This window comes from Tinamus guttatus, unplaced genomic scaffold, assembly GCF_059628265.1.
Source record: "Tinamus guttatus ecotype Peru unplaced genomic scaffold, ASM5962826v1 Tinamus_guttatus_pri_ptg000314l, whole genome shotgun sequence".
NCBI lineage: Eukaryota > Metazoa > Chordata > Aves > Tinamiformes > Tinamidae > Tinamus > Tinamus guttatus.
Window position 1 is genome coordinate 8,534,223 of NW_028288848.1, and position 17,450 is coordinate 8,551,672.

At 40.0% G+C, this 17,450-nt stretch overlaps 1 protein-coding gene across 6 annotated transcripts in view; it reads right to left on the reverse strand.

Moving 5' to 3' along the window:
* The window catches only part of CPEB3 (cytoplasmic polyadenylation element binding protein 3), a 77,638-nt gene that overhangs the window by 12,362 nt on the left and 47,826 nt on the right, over positions 1-17,450 (reverse strand). For 5 of the 6 annotated variants that reach the window (XM_088528767.1, XM_088528765.1, XM_088528764.1 and 2 more), the window contains 2 exons: positions 14,682-14,849; positions 12,910-12,999 (listed from right to left, as the gene is read on the reverse strand). The exons of the other annotated variant lie outside the window; for it this stretch is intronic. In XM_088528767.1, the coding sequence (XP_088384893.1) occupies positions 12,910-12,999; positions 14,682-14,849 (258 nt within the window). The remainder of the gene's footprint in view (positions 1-12,909; positions 13,000-14,681; positions 14,850-17,450) is intronic. 6 annotated transcript variants of the gene reach the window in all.

A 17,450-nucleotide genomic window follows, 5' to 3' on the forward strand; every position in this document is an offset into this window, starting at 1 on the left:
TTTGAAATAAATTTGTTTTAAAAACCCACAAAAAAGGAACACTTAGAAACAGTTTGAACCAAATTTCTATTTTGGTTAATGTGATGACAAAGGGTCATTGCTCAAAGTCACTCTTAGTAATCTTATTAGAAAATGCTTTGAACATGAATAAAACACATTTCTAAATCCAGAGATGAAATGACTATTAAAAATGAAACTGATGTTTGAAAAATAAAAATCCAAGGTATTAAAAAAATGCAGACTTTCTTTTTAACATTGCAGTGACATGACTGGATTTTCAAAAGACATCAAAGGCTTTAAATGCTTAAGAAACCTCAAAATAGAAAGGACTGTAATCTCACTTAGCTACTGCAGAAGAAGAGTGAAATTATGTATTAGTCAGGGCTGCAAAGATGAATTTCTTTAGTTAGACTAATTTTAAGTGGCAGTGTATGACACTGTCAGCTGGTTTATTTCTCTAAAAAAGGATGCATAAGAAATGCAAGTAGTTTAATATTTTACAACTGGATTCCTATTCATTTCACATGGTTTTCATGAGTATTAGACTTCAAGTCTGAGTAATTTGATATTTAAGAAGTTCCCCGTATGCCACATTAAAAGCCAGGGTTTAGGGTAGGTTTGGTCTGTTTGTTTTTAATTAATGGTATGTAGTTCATCTCCTCAATTGCAAAACTGTGAGAAGTACCTGTGATCCTAAAGTCATATGGCAATTAAATGGAACTTACTCAGTTAAATGCAAGAAAAGTCCTTCACCAAGTATATTGCATGGCAGAACACAGTGAAAACTGAGGTTCTTGTTCAATAATCTCTGTGAAATAAATTACCCGATTCTATCATAATCCCTATGTTACCATTTGATAGTCCACATCATGGGGATTGCCAACAGAACAGAAACAAGCTTGGGTCTTCCCATAACATATACACAGGGAAAAAACAAAGCAAAAAACCCTACAAAAGCACTAACTTGATCCCTTGTAATAAACACTATAAGGACTGTATTTTCCCTCAGCATCTCCTAATCCAAGCGTGTTTGCTGCGTGATGACAAACGTTATTTCCAACAGCGGAGAGCGCTGCCCGGCAATTCCCTTCATTTCGGCGCTCACAGGGGAGGGCAACCTTTCCATAGCGCGTGCATACATATGGAACTAAGGATTTACCAAGGCCTTTCAATTCTGAAAGGTGCCGAGGAAGAGAAAGGATTAGCAAGTCCCCACTACGTGGAAGTGCTGCGCGCTCTGGTCCAACCAGCCTGCACAAACCGCCTCCATTTGCGCGGGAGCAGGACTGTTTCCCCCCAACTCCATTGAAGGAAACGTGAAACGCAGCGTTTCTTGTTTTGCTCTGTTTTTACTGAAAGGAAAATATTCCATAGGGGACTAAACCGTGTCTTTTTAGTTATCTGACATTTTAATTCTACACTAGTTTAAAACATTGCAACAGCAAATTTATAGGGTTGTCTCTTCTTTCAAAGGTCACAGCCATTTTAAAACTTCAGACTTTGGACTGCAACATGATCCATAGCAGGTATAAATCAGAATTAAAGGGTATAAACAAATAAAAGAAAGGCTGTAACATATAGTGTGGTTTATTATAGTTATAATAGTAGTCGCATGAATTAATCATATGACAAAGATTAAATTTTTGATGAGGCAAGAGCTATTTTTGTGAAGCTTACTGGGTCAGCAGCATGAAATTGCACACATTCACCTTCATAAGCAGCAAAAAAAGTCAAGTAACCAAATTCAACATTGAATTTGTCCATTTCAGTTTTGAAGTGCAATATAAACGGTGACTGCTCTGGGCAAAGAAGTTCATTTTCGTCAGAGGTGGCTCAGGTTTGCTGCTACTGCTTTAACTCTGAGCAAATAGTTGGAAAGAAGATCAGGTTTCAAATTTGAAGAAAATGTTTATTTTTCTTCTTTGCTAAATATGCCAATTTCTAATTCTACTCCTAGCAAAATTAATATAGAAGAACTCTAGATAAATATTAATCAATAGTTTATTTAATTTTAGCATCCCCTCCAAGCGTACCATCAAGCATGATACCAATCTAATCTTACCATTATTAAAAATATTCAGCACAATCTTCAGGGGAAGAAAACAAGATCAAAGAATAGAGGGAAAAAAAACAGGCTGCTTTTTAGCTGAAGTTTTAATTATGAAAATTTGTCAGTAAGTTTCATGATATCTCCCCTCTTCAGTGATACTTTTCTTTAGAATTTTGTTTTTTAAAAACAAAGGAAATGGACCTTCTTACAGCAAGGGGTGCACGCAGCACTCAGTGCCGCTGTGTAGTAAAGAGGGGCTTCATTCAGAAAATATAAGCAGCCTCAACACCCAATGTCACCTACATCAGCTAAGAATCCGCGGGACATTTTCTGATTTCCTGTGATTCCAGCTCTTCTAGGGGCGGATAATCTCTGCTTCACAGGGCATTGAAGACTGCCTAGAGAGGAACTGAGGTTGCAAAACATTTCTTAGGACAGAGCACAGATGCTTGGCAGGATAATTCTGAGGGGGAAAAGAATGAAAACAAGAAAAGCACATTTTGTTCCTGCAGTTGTTGAAACAGGTTATGTTCTACATCCTCTACCCTAAGGCTTATCTTCACTCACATGAGAGTTGCCTAGAAAGCCAAAAGCTTAGGAAAGACTAGGACTCTGGGTATAAGCTAACTCTGCATTACTCCTTTTAATTCCCTCAAAATAGCACCCTGAATTCTATGCATTGTTCATCTAGGGGCCAAAAAAACTAGCAGAAACTCCCTGGTTTTACTTGTGCTAAAGAGCTTTCACAAGCAATTTTTCAGCATGAGAAGCATCAGTCTCCCGCACCCGAGAACAACCCTCCTGCTGCTGGTGCGCAGACACGCGCCGGCACCACAGTTAATAAAGGAAACGTCGTTACACGGGAGCATCCAGCCGGGCACGGACACCGTCCGCACGGACACCCGGGCTGCACGGCCCGGCAGAACTGCCCCGAGACACATCCACACAGGCAGAGCCAGTAACGCACGGAGAAAAAAACCAGAGCACAAAACACCATTACGAAGTCCTCATAACACCACTACTCAAAGGGTCATGTTTATCTTGAGGCCCATAATTTTTGAAGATCCACTACGATACTCACACTTGAAAATGAGGAAAAGGCAACACATTGAAAACAGAAGTTAGATTTGATGGTAGTGGGTTGAAAAACGAAAACAAAAAAAAAAAGCAGACTGTCAGTAAAATGTCTCAGTTTTAGAAGCAGTTAGTGAATATCAGGCTGAACTATTTACTGTTTTTATTTGGCAAAGGTGGTCTGGTTATTTCCTACAAACAAGTAAATGAAACCTTTTCCTGTACTCTGAGTATCTCCAAATCTGCACTGTATTTTTGCAGCCTTAAACCTTTATTAGCCTGCAGGTCATTAGTGGCTTTCAAAAAATGACTAGAAACACCGATTGACAAAAAATCCCTAAGTTTTATTCTCCTTCAGGGCACTAATAGTCTGTTGATCTAAAACAATTTCCACAAAATCTATTTTGGCAACAAGCATCTCTGTGCTAAAGTAGGATCAATGGTTATTTCTGGGAGACTTCAATTAAGAAGGGCTTTAGTGACCTTTCCTGAAGATAAAAATAAAACGCGTGTGTCAAAGTCAGATGTCTCTCTTTTCTAATGTTAGGCTTTCTGGATCCCTTATTACATCATTAAACACTACGAGAGGTTGAGAGCTGGGGTCTTGCAAAGACATCGCCGTGCTATCGATACAGCCACAACATCTCCAAGAGTCCGGAAGGGAAACACGGTGCTTGGAGATCGGGGGGGAGGGCAGAATAGATGCTTGTACGCAAATAGCTACACGAATCTCGGACTATATTGATAGATTTAGCAGCATGTTGAGCAACCTCTCATGCTTGCATGTATGTAAATGTGAACACTACAAAAATATCAACTCCAAATTTTCTTTCTATTTTTCACAATCTATTTTCCACCACGTATATGTGGACATTTCCGTGATCTCTTTTCTGGAACAGTGATTCCCTTTCCAGGGGCATACTGAATATTTGGCGTGAATACTTGACTTTTCCCACAGTGTTGCTAAGGCAGCATGTGTCTAGAGGACCTACAGAACACAATTGCTCTGATGTCTGTCTAAGCACCTGAAGGGGAAACTGTATTGTAAGTAATATGCATTTATTTGGCCTATCTATCTTGAATTTACAGGTTAGCACAGTAAAACTTTTTTTCACTCCCAGATATTACATTAGTTTTCCTGCATAGTCGACAGTAATGGGTTTAGGTTGGAGAAAATTGTTATTTGACTACTGCTGCTGCCCAAGCCTGCCACAGACTAACCAAAAATGAAGAAATTGATTTGAGAGAGAGGTTAGCCAGATACTAGGAACAGGCAGTCATTCAAATTGGAAACAGCAGCTTTTTTTTTTTTTTTTTCATTTGTGTACTATGAAGTGACTACAGTCAAGGAAAAATGTATTTTTCAGTCCAAAATTCTTCAGCCCTTATCCCGGGAAAAATTACAGTATGAACAGCTATGTGGAACTATTTAATAAAACTCATTTTAGCTACAGTATCTATTATTTTAACAGATTACGAGTAAGAGAGTTAACGATTGGAAGCCATAGGTTCTTCCCTCTTCTTTTCCAGCCCCCATGCAGACACATTTTAGCAGCTACAAACCCGGTGCGATGCCCCCACCTGCCCGGGCACCTCCTGCCAGAGGAGGCCACGTGTGATGTGTCACCTACCCCGTGACTCAGCTTGATGTAAGCAATGTAATTGGTTTGATTACATTCAACTGGTTACAGCATATCTTCAAGATCTCCTATTTCTGTGCAAAAGGGACACCAGGAAACTTATCTGAAACATACACTTTTTGGCCAATATCAGTTCTTCAGTCTACTGCATCACTTAAACACTTGTCTATTTTCCATCAGAGTTAAGTCTGCAGGATGTTCAAATAAGACAGAATTTCAAGAATTTTCACTGCATAACAACTTCACAAGAGAGTAAAATGTATGGGGACTGTGCATAGAAAAGTCTTTTTGAAAATTCATAGTCAGTTCTTACTTGATTTTGTTACTTAGCATCCAAACAGCAACAGTTAGTTTTCTTCTCAGCAAGCGGATGTCTGGAATCCCTATTGACACAGAACCTCCTGATTTAAAGCTTATGATCAGCACCAGCTAAAGGCAAATGCAGGAACCCAACTACAACCATCTGTGCTTTGGTTTTTGTCAACCACAGCCCTGTTGAGAAGTGTCTCAGCACAGGAAACCCTGCTGCGATCCCAGCCCATGCAGGCAGCGAGTGAGAAAGCAACTTGCCTCTTGGGCATGTGACTAAGAGAGAAGAGTGGAGATGATTTGTGGGCAGGCCTTGTTCTGCAAAGAGAAAGTGATGCAACTGCAGCACGTGGCCTTGAGCTTTCCCCAAGGAGCCGTAAGGCTTATGAAGAAACCCCTACCAGTAGCTGCAGATGTGGCGCATGCAGCTTCAGAGCCGGCTTGGCTGGAACCCACATCGGTGGGCTAAGCCTCTCTCCTCAAAGCGCATTACGTAGCAGATCAGTCAGAGCAAAACGCAACGACATAAAACACATTTTAATAGAAAAGCAATGCAGAGGCCACAGACCACAGCCCGGGCTTCAGAAGTGTGCCTGCTTTAATCGCTGCAGACACATCAGTTAGGCCTCTTAGAAACCTGAAAATTGTCTGCGGGAAATTAAGGCCTTTCAGTGAACAGAACAGAACACTGGGCTACCGAGTTCCCTGACATCCCCACTCAAATAAGCCAAGAAAGGAACTAAGTGTGATTTTTAATATAGCAAAACGATCTTCCATATTGACATGTGTTTTAGTAAAGCGATTTTTCCTCTATATCAAAACCTCTGAACAACCACTGAACACTGAAGACCATAAAACTCTTCTAACAATTTACTGCCAGTGCTGCAAAATGTAGCTACTTCATGGGTAAGCGCATTCGAGCCCTTGACTATATAAAGCACTTTCAAACAGGCTCAGAGAGGAAAGAGGTTGGTTGACAGATGCGCACCCTAGGCTGGGATCACAAACATCACTCGGGATTTGCTTTGGCAGCTCTTTCTGGAAACTCTGGGGACTAACACAGCAAAAACAAGTTGTTTCTTTGCTGAGCAGAGAACTGCGGCCATGAGAAACTGTAGCTTGTATCACCTTCAGATACCAAGTACTAAAATCTTCCTGGTCATGTGGATAACAAAGTTCACCAGTTAAATTCATAATTTTGACAACATTGAAAAAGCTACTGAGCAATATTGAGCAGTACTTGAACTCCCCCTTCCAAGAGAAACTTTCGTACTCAAATATGTGCTTGAGCAATGAAGAGGGTCCTAGATGATGGCAAGATACCAGATTTATTTGCTATATGACTCACTAGCCCTAAACGTGTGTTTCTTTAGAACACCTGGAAAAAATAGGTATTTGTCTGTTCATACAGTACACAACAATCTATCATCTAATATGATTTGACTATTAATCCTAAAAATGTTATCCATTGGAACAGACAAACTGCTGAAAAATCTAGAACACTGGAGAGGATCTGTTCAGGATATATCGGAGACATCTTATCAGCTTTGAGAGAGAAAAAATGAAAAAAAAGGAGAAAGAAAGGAAAATTTATTGACAGAACAGATATCTGAATCTGCACAACAGCCACCTTTGGGATGAGAGTCAGAAATTAATGGACCTTGGTCCCATTACCTGCAAATTTCACAAGAGGCTACAGCACTTGGGAAAATGACAGGCGTCTTGTCAAGTCCATAGTGTTACAACGTAATTTCTTAGAGAAGAATGAAGGTTGGCAGAAATCAGAGGAACATGCATCATTTTTGAGAGCTGCTCACTACCAGTAATTGTAGCTCCGTCCTTGCTGCTCCCACCCCCAAAACAGTGCTGAAAAGGAACCAAAGAGGAAATCATGGACATGACATTTGTGATCTTTCGGTGGGAAAAAGCTTTCTGATGACAGATAAAGAAAGGAGCAAAGCAGGCAGAAATGTTTTGGAAAAGCAAGACTTCACTCTAGTAAGAGCACTTGCTCTACACTAATGAGGAAGGTGCAAGTTGCTACCCAGTGGATCTACTGTTTTGTGACTGGAGCCCAGAAACCAAAATTTCATTCCTGAATTTTCACTCATGACTTGTGAAATTGGGCCATTCTGGCTCTCAAAACAGGGTTTTCAGTAACAACCTGAACTACCTGGAGAATATTTGGCTACAGTCATGATGTTCTTCTGGTAATAAATAGCTATAGTTATTTGGTTACTACCGTCATACGCAACCAGAGAAAAGTGTCTTTCCTACTGAACTCTTGTGGAGCCTATGAGGGCTGATGCCCATCGGAAGAGATCTGGTCATCCCTTCCCTCCGGCATCACAAGATGCTGAGCAAAGAAGGCAGGACCGAAGTTCGTGAGGAAATTATGGTTTCTTCAGGGTTTAAAAAGAAAAAAAAATCTTGCAATCTAGCATTTCTGAGAGAAACAGCATGAAAGCTGGGAGAGCCCAATCCTGCAAAGCTACCTCTGAATCAGATTTGTTCTGCCTGGGCTTGATTCTGCAGAAATATCTTTATATTGTTTCATGAGAGTCTCATTTACCCTTAGAATAAGAAAAAGCAAGCGGCACAGTACTAGGGACAGGGACAGCTTCTTGCACGTTCTTTGACAGCCGGCCCAGCAGTCCCAAAGTCCGACATTTTAGCATCATCCGTAGCAGCTCTCCTCTCGCAAGGGCTTACTCTGCAGTCAGTTAGCACAAGGCTGACAGAAACGGGGCAAAGGAAGGCTTACAGAAAAGCTATCTAAAGCCTAAAAGAAAATTCTATACTGCAAAAAAACCCTTTTAGAAAGATATTGATATCTTTCAAAATAATATCAATATTTACCATGCCATGTCTTTTTGGATAAGGAATTTCAGGTCTCCATTTCAGGGCCTACCTCATGTTACCTTAGGGAACATGAGGAATGCTCATACAGTCCCTCCCCCTTTGTGGCCTAAATTAAAGCATGACAACAACTTCACCGTGTTATCCTCTGCAATCCGACATGCGCTATTTTCTCCTGCGTGAGATTTTGTCACTGATTTTCACCCTTAATGTCCTCTTGGGAGCAGTGTGGACAAGTATGTTTATTTTTGTCAAATAACAAACTGAGGGAGAGGGTAAATATGAGAGGATCAGGCCATCTGTTGCACTTCACATCCAAATCGGTTGTAATATCAAATCATTCCTCCCTTTTCAAACCCACACTGTCTCTAGTTCCACCGTGCTTCATTTTCTCATTTTTATCCAAACATCAGTCTTCCTAAATGGAAAAGAGCACAGAAAGATTCCTGCGTAGTTTTGTTGTTTTAAAATGAGTCATGCAGTTTAATTTCTGGAAAAATAATAGTTATTTAAAAAAAGAAAAAAGATGGTTTAAAGCTTGAAATCTATTAGAAAAATAAAATGAGAATGTTTTCAAAATGGCTAGCACCAGCTTTTTAATAAAAGAAATAAGAAAATTAACTGCAGTTAGCATAAACACTGCTCAGCTCCTTAGACCTGCAAATGGTCAAAAGTAGCAACGTATATTTTAATTAAATAGGAATTAACAGGATTTTGCCAGAGTAAATTGAGATGCACTAAGAGGACTACATCATGGTAACATTCAACTGCATTCAATAACGCTCATTAGATTATTTATTGCCATTTGATAGGTACTCAAAAAAAAAAAAAAAAAAAAAAACCTTAACCACAAACCACATTTAATTCCCAAAACTGTGTGGTAAAAGCCAAGTAAACACATTATAAACTGGGCATCTGCTTACCCAGGACCAGCACATGATTTTTATAATTTTGCAAGTTCCGTTACAAACATATCCAAACAGATGCTGAAGTTATCTGAAGACTCTTCAAGGCAACCGTAATAAATTGGCCTTATTCAGAAGCAAGCATTAAAATCACTGCATGGATGACACCAACATAAAAACATGGTGCTAAGCTTTTCAGTGCATAAGAGAAGGGGCAAAATAAAATAAGGCAATAATACAGATGCTCAGAGCTAGAAATAGCAACCTCTTATGCACATTGTCAGCTGTTACCAACTTCTCTTGCCCAAGTGCCTAATCTGCACTTTTAGTGACAAAACAGCTGGGTGTCACCAGTACCACCTCAGCAATCCAAATATTCAGCTCACTGGCAACCAGCTGCACCCCCATGGGCTGTTTGAGCTATCAGATACTTGGGGGTTGTATTTTGATACCCTAAAACGTGAACTGTTGACCAAGCCAGATCTCTGCCTCTCGAACGTACACCCGTGTGCACGCGCGCACAGCGTGCGTTTGCCACAAGACACAGACAGGGTAATGAAGAGCTGGATATCTGGGAAAACAGGAAAACCTGGATAAGATAGCTGGCAACGTGCTTGAGGAATGTGGTGCAGATGCATCCACACTGATCTGCAATTCACTAAGGTCCAGCAAAAGGGCCCACGAAGGCTCAAAACAGCAGAAGCGGAGCCTTGGGGCGGCACTGAAATAGCCCGTGTGCAACTCACCGTGCCAGAGAAGAGTCCAGCTTCTCCCACACAACCAGGGCATGTCCCTCAAGTCCAGCACTGATCCCGAGATCATCGCGGGGCTGTGGTGACTACACAGGGCCAGAGACACCAACCTGCTCAGGACACCGAATTCAGGCACCTTCTTTGTTCAACTTAACAGCACAGAGTGTTTCAGGACCCCAGTTGGTCCTGAAAGTAGCTTATATGACACTGGTGAGTTAATCAAATGCACCTGCTAATACACTGCATAATAAGGCTGGCTGGATCCAGACTGACTACCCATCTGTGGCCTGACTTGCCACTAAACCAACCAGATAAACCACTCACAGCAAGGAGAGGTCACTGGGCTGGTGAGTGGCACTTTGTTGTCACCTTTCTGGTCACATACCTTACCGGGTGAGCCACAGCTAAAGTTGCTCGTGCTAGAAAAGCTCCACGTGGGTGCTGGGAGCAACTACCATGTGCAGGAGGCCGACAAAACGGTCCTAATGCAGTGCAACCACATTGCAGCACCATAGTAAACACTTCACAAATTCCCTCTTTTGCCAATGAGGCACTGCATTTTTCACATGCAGCAGATGACAGGATCTGGATGTAGCTACGAAGATGCAAACCCAGTGTAAAACTCAACTGATTGCTGCCTGCTGAGAAACTACTGAATAAACCTGCTCCAAACCTGGAGCTGAGTGCTTACTAAAGCAAACAAAAATCAAAAGTTGCTCTGAGAGTCCACCGGCCTGACCCCACAGAAATGAAGGAGCAATGAAAAAGGCTACTATCAAATGGGCACTGAAAGCCGGCTGGAGGTGAGAACAAATTTTCAGAAAAGAGCAGGGTTCAGTTTTACTGCCAGTAGGGCAGGCTCTGATAAGTGGGAGAAACTTCAAACTCAGATTCTCAGATTTTATTAATGGGCAAACACAGATTAGCCTCCGCATCCTCCCACTGCATTCCCACAATCCAGTTTTTTGTTTTCCTTTGGGATTGCTAGAGCACAAAAAGTAACTCTCTTCTCCTATATAATTTAGTGCGTGTCTTCTTTTCTGGTCTGATTTTCACATTTTCCGGTTCAAAATATCAGAGAATTTACGCATTAGCAATATGACATGGAAGAGCAGATACTAGAGCAAAAGAAGAGAGAACATTTTAATTGAAGAGTATTTAACTTCCGAATAAATTGTTTCACTGAATTTTTTACCCGAGGATAATTTCAAACATCCCTTTCACATTGTTGCATTTTAGGGAAATGCCTGATAAAATAAATCAGAGCAGCTTAAAATAAAAAGTTTTTGAAAAGTCTGTTTTAGTTCTAAAGGAGTTTCTAATGAAAAACAGAAATGGAGGCATTTTTTGTAGTACTTCTGTCAGTATTTCCATAATAACTTTTGAAAAAGAAAGTATTCTTCATGTGTATAACAGATCAAAGAGAAGGAAATATTCAGAATATATGCTCTGACTTCACCGATTGACTCCAGGTAATAACATTTCTATCTTCTATGCGGATATGATCCATGTGGGACCACAGTCAATCAAGGGTATTTGACCTACCACGCTGAACATGACTGTAAGTGAAACTCAGAGACAGGAATGCAGAACGTATGATGCTGAAGCCCTGATTGATAACTCAGAAGTCAGTTATAAATAAATCAGGAACAGTTGGGAGTGACTGTTGTTTAGCACTTTCAGACAGACATTCAGGGCAACTGGCAAGGGCTTTGAAAGCTGTTTCCTATATTAGAAGCATGACAGAAATAGAGGAGAGGCTGCATTCCCTTGTCTTCTGCTAAAATAGCTCTTACTCAAAAACATTTCTACAAGTTTGGCAAGGCTTAACTACTGCACTGTCAGATGCAGAACAAATTCAGTTCTAATTAGAAGTATCATGCTGATCTGCCATAAATATATAGTTACTTACTAAACTAGCAGGAACAATGAACTGGGTAGGACTAGCAGGTATTATGGACAAGCAGAAGCTGGTTTTATAACTGTTTCTAAACTTTTGAGTGAAGGTGCAATCACATTTTCCTAGCCAGAAAGATCCTAAAGACTGTAAAAATGAAAAAAGGAAAGTATACCAACTATGTGTAGAAATATATGCTAATGTTTTATTTATGCAAGAGCACATGTTGCATAATAGCTATGGACAGGAAGACTCAGTTTTGAGAGAGGAACAGGAAAGGAAGAGCATGTATTTTTTGTTCTGTTTTCAAGTAAAGTATCTTAAGTTGTGCTTGCAGGGGAAACTGTTGTCACAAGGCTACCTTGCCTCTAGCTTTCACATAAGTGTAGTGGGGTTTTGTTTAGGGTTTTTTTTTTTTATCATCAGGATATATCCATAAAATACTGTAGCATTTGCTAGTTCATTCACTGAACAACTCCATTGTGCTGCCAAATTACACAGTGACTTTAAGGAGCAGTTAGAAGTTTGCAGGATCAGAGAGAGTGCAAAAATATCAACACATAGATCCAAAATTCTGTGTCTAACTTCATGCCACTGTTTCAGATCCATAAGTGAACTCAAATGATACACAAGTTCCCGACTTGATTGAAAACAAAAAGGATACTGTACAGTACCTACAAATTCTTGGAAGAGGACAGGAAACAATAAAAATCAATTGGCATTAGCAAAGCAAACCTGTTTTTTCCTCACCCCAAATGCACCTGCATAGTATTTTGCTGACAGATACATTATTATCCTACCTGCACTTTAGGTCACCCTGAAACAAATACCTCCAAACTAGCAACTCCATGACCAGGGAGTGCAACACCAACCCTTGGCAATTTTGCAGGCTCTTAGCAGAAATGGGTGCTGTGGTTCAGCACCCAACTAACCGCTGATACAAAACTTTGGTTCTGAGCAGGATCACAGCTTCTCAGCAGACTCACATTTCCTGATGAAATACCATGTACCCCATCTACCAGCAAGTTTTAGACCCTGAAAAAAGATCTTGTCTACACAGTCGTTCCAATAGTTTCTACAGAAAACACACTGCAGATTCAGCATTAGAAAACATAACTTCCTCCTAAAGGAAGTTCCTTCCTTCTTCCTTCTAAAATGCAACTTTCCTTCTAAAGTTAACCTAGTATAAATTAAGGCCCAGTTCATGGATTCTAGGCTCAACCCTTTTCACAGCTGGACGTGCATACACAAGACCACATCTTGTTCATTGATCTGTGTTTCTCCCATCATGACAACTCCTAAAAATATGCTTACTGAAAGAGAAAGAATTCATCAAATCCTTTCTTTGTTATGGATCACCACATTGCAGAAATAGTTTCCTTTTACCAGAACAGTCTGCATACATGTATTTTAAGTTAATTACCTTTAGGTGGAAAATATGACTTGCTTTCAGCTTTGTGAGGCCAGTCCACCACAAGAGGTCCAAACCTACGAAAGCTGGCAGTGATCTCATCTACAAAATACAAATGAGGCACCTTAGAGAAAAACTGAATACTGACAGTGGCAAACATTCTTACTTTAAAAACATTACAGATGGTTTTCCGTATGTTTTAAAAACAAGGAAAATTGAAACAATATACGTATAAAATGTCCAAATATTCCTTCATCTCTGTGTTATACTCTGCTACTTAAAAATGGCTTTGCCTTCCACTAATGCAGGGTTGCAGCAGGATTAAATGCAAACATGATCTATCAAAAGTGAATATGCTTCAGCTGTGGTCTACTTCTAATAATAGCCACAAAGCTGGGTCAGATGCAGCCACCTGGGACTGATGGAAGAGCTACATGTCAGCATGGCCACTCCTTGTTGCATGACCTAGAACACAGGCTGCATCAGATGACATGACTGGGGAGGGCTACACCTTCCTCTGTCCCCTCTGAGCATTTCCCCTGAACTAACAAATTATTTCTTTGCTTTTGAAACATCATTTAAAAAAAAAAAAAAAAAGGAAAACACCTCTCTCAAACCTTTCCACAGGACAATCTGTACATGCAGATGTTTCTGGAAAAAGCATGTTCAGTTCTGTTAATATTTTTGTCTGTATTAGGTCTAATGTGATGCTAGATAAATGAGTGACAAACCATCAAGGGAAAAAAAAACAGTCTGAAGAGAAAGGAAGTGGTTTCCTAACTTTTTGATTGCAATTTGAGATGCAGACAGTTTATGTGACCCAACAAACTGCACTAGAGCCACAAAACACATACACGTCCTCAGAAGCTGAAGGAAAAAGGTGTTATTGTAGTAGGTGTCTCATAGGAAGGTAATAACTCCCAGGTGGCCACGCTGCTTCCTTGTGGGACAAGGCCGAGTGCGTATTTTGGTTCGGAGCGCCCAGCAGTGCTCATGGCAGCAATTCCTGCTGACTGGCTCCTTCCAAGAGCTGCGGAGGGAGATTTCCCAGCAGCAGCAGCCCCGGTTCCAACGGCCCTGCGACTCACTGTGTGACACGGGAACTACATTCGAGCTGTTGGTAAACCACAGGCTGCCAATGTGTACTGTTCCTTTATGGAAATTGTGCCTTGTTTAGGCTTAGCAAGGCTGAACCATATAGCTATTTCTTTATTAAAACTATATATAGTTTAGGCTTTTAAATTTGGCAGAAAATCAGGATCAGTGATGCCTTTAGGCTGGGTGGGAAGAGTGTTGGCATGTACAAGTAAAGGAGGTATGGACTGGAAAAATGACTGTTCCTACTAAGATAGTTATTATAACCATATGAAATGGCCTGCATTTGCCAACTGAATCACTGTATGTAAGTTGGGGATGAGAGCTGTTTAAGTCCAATTTATGATTATGGTCAGAATCCATTAACAAGTTACTTAGAGTACCCAAAAATTTTTAAAAGAAAAGGGATAGAGTGCAGAGGCACAAATGATAGCACAAATCTCCCTTTTTCAGTTTTCCCACTTTACACATACAGACAGGCACTTCTGTCCTTATCTTTTCCGATCTATAGTACAACAGAACATCAAGTAAGTTTTCAGATCTGAGGGGGATTTGGTTTGTTTTAAATAATGCCCCAAACACTACCAATGGCATACCTGAAAAATACACCTGTTTTACAAAAAGGTGACCTTTCCTAAGTAATTATATGAATGCCAATGCCCCCCACCATCATAACTCTTTCACAGTACCTTCATCAATGTCAGGAGGAAGACCTCCAACAAACACCTTTCTAGAATAGCGTTCCACTCTTTCACCATTCTGACAGCGTGTTGGAGAGCTGAGACCCGATGATAACGACTGATCACCATGACTGTCGTCTAGGAAGCCATCTTCAAAAGGAAAGAGTGAAGACCGACCTGTAACAGATTTTGTAGTATCTATAGTTAAAGCTATTTTCTCGAGAAATAAATCTTTCAGTAAAAACCTAAGTGTTATAACTTTTTTTTTTAAGGTTCAGCTTTGTTTTAACAGAATTTGCATTATAGGGCTCAATTAAGTACCTCAGTAATCCAAATTATATGTTCATTAGTATTTCTTATGTTTTTCCAGTATTTAACTGTATTATTCTTAGTAGCCAAACCTAACAGCTTTAAAAATAGAAGTTCTTATAAATGCCTAATAAATAAAAAAAACAGGTTATGTGATTAAATTGTGTGTCATAGCCGCAGAAGGAACCTTTGCAAGATTTGTATTTTAAACCAATTCTGAGAGGTTTAAATCTTCAAGACCAGGTCTTAAAGAGCAGATCCCTCGAGACGCTGCTCGGAGGGCCCGCAGGGTCCCAGCCCCGAGGCTGCATCATCTCCTCCTCGGCACAGAGGGGCTCAGGCAGGGCAGAGCAGAGGGGCAAAGAGCAAAATAAGCAGAGAAAAGCTTTGGGGAGTTGATATTACGCAGGTAGGCGAGGCAAGCAGCTCGGATAATAGGATCTAATCTTTAAGAGATTTACTAAATAAACCACAAAAGCTTACATTCTGCCTGAAGAGAAAAGTTGTTAACTGGGGCAACCTGTTAAGCTGCTACTCGGTGTTAAAACATACTTTCAGTAATGAACCAACACAAACCAACATAAATGGCTGCTATTTGCCTGATTGATGAAAATACATAAGTTAGTTGCTATTGAGCAGGTATGCAGGAATTACCATAAGAACAGACATTCAACCAGAAGATAGGAAAAGTATTCAAAGGCTTTATATAAGGAGTACTATAGCTCATGCCAACTTTAGCATTTATCTCCTTATACCTGAGCTGAAAACTAAATTTTTTAATATAGAGAGACATAGAAATGGAAACCACATCTGAGCTCTGAAAAGGCTAACTGCCTCCTCATATCATGGAGGATTGCTTCCAGGAGCAGAATTATAATTGATACAAACAGTTTATAGCAGATTTAAAATACCCATATATAATATATATAATTAAATATAACACACATGATTAAATTCAAAAATAATGAAACACATTAAAGTGACTTCCAGCAAAAGCTAAGAAGAGTTAATCTATATATTGGTGTTAACAATATATGGAAGTACAGAGAAGTAAAAATGGGAGCAAGGAGAAAAATCAAGATGTGCAGGAGCACACTATAGAAAAAAAAAAAAAAAAAGTCTATCCTGGGAGAATCAGTAACAGAAACTTCAGTAGTAAAGCGTAGATTACAAAAAGAAGCAGTAATCCTATTTATGGAGAACAAACAAATGAAAAACAGAAAGATGTTCTGACAGACAATGAGCACCAGCCTGAGCTTTTACGCACAACCAGGTACAAGGAAAGGATTAGAACATACAGAGTGCATCATGTTGACAGAGACCTGAGGTGCAAAATCTACTGAAGCGCTCCATTATTGTGCTTGGAAGCACCAACATGAGAGTTGGTGCTTCCAACTGCTTCCATGTGGCAAATGCCACAACTGCAAAAGGGTTTTGAGATGCTGTTAGTTGAAGTCTAGAACAACTATTATCTGAAATGGCAGCTTTATGCCATAAAATATGAAAGACTATTCTTGCTGAACTGCTCAGTAACACGCTAGCAGGTCATGCATATACACACAGACACATTTTTGTGTAAGAGCAAATGCATGAGGAGAATAATTAGGAAGGCTAAAATAGGGTAAGAGTATCAAATCTGAAATCTCCCTAAAAAGTAGGCAATTTGAAATATGGCACTTTTAAGAAGCTAAATAATCTGTTCTAATGTATTTTCCCCACCAACTTACCTTCACATAAAAAATTATTAGCCATTAACAGAATTTGACATATCAAAGGAAGGCATGCTGGAATACAAGAGGCGATTTAAAACTTTATAATTAAATAAGATATATAGATATTTAAAGGGACTAGGATATGCTTGTTCACCATCTTTTCCACACAGCACAGGCTTTTTAGGATGCTAAGAATTTTACATGGGTTCAGAAAATGGAATGAGCATGAGCAGAAGAAAAACACATCCTATTGCAATAAATATCGGGACATCAACTCAAAAAATCCCCAGAAACAGATCTCTGGGGAGTATTATGGGAAGGCATCTCTAAATGCCCTGTTTTCTATGCTGGCTTCCTTCACCTGGAACGTACAAGCTGTTAGTGTACCTGGGCTGCCTTTCCATGGCTTTGCTTACACATCTGATAAATTGTTGAAAACAAGAGCAGCTCTAAGCAGCAAGGCTGCAAAGAAAAGGCTCTTCTCTGCTCAAAGAGAACAGGGGATCAAGCACAGCACAGATAGGCTATTGCAAACCACAAGAAACTTCTGACAAAGCCTCTTCTCACTAAAGATGCTTAGTCACAGTGTTAAGACCAAACACTAATATTGTCAATTATAATAAACTAAGAGAGGCCCTGCCCTGATCTGCCTCTGGATACTACAACAGCAAAAAAGGTAAAACCACTAATTAGGAGGGAAACATGAGACCATTTGACAAACAAATCTTATAAAATAGAGTATGGTAGAATTTCACAC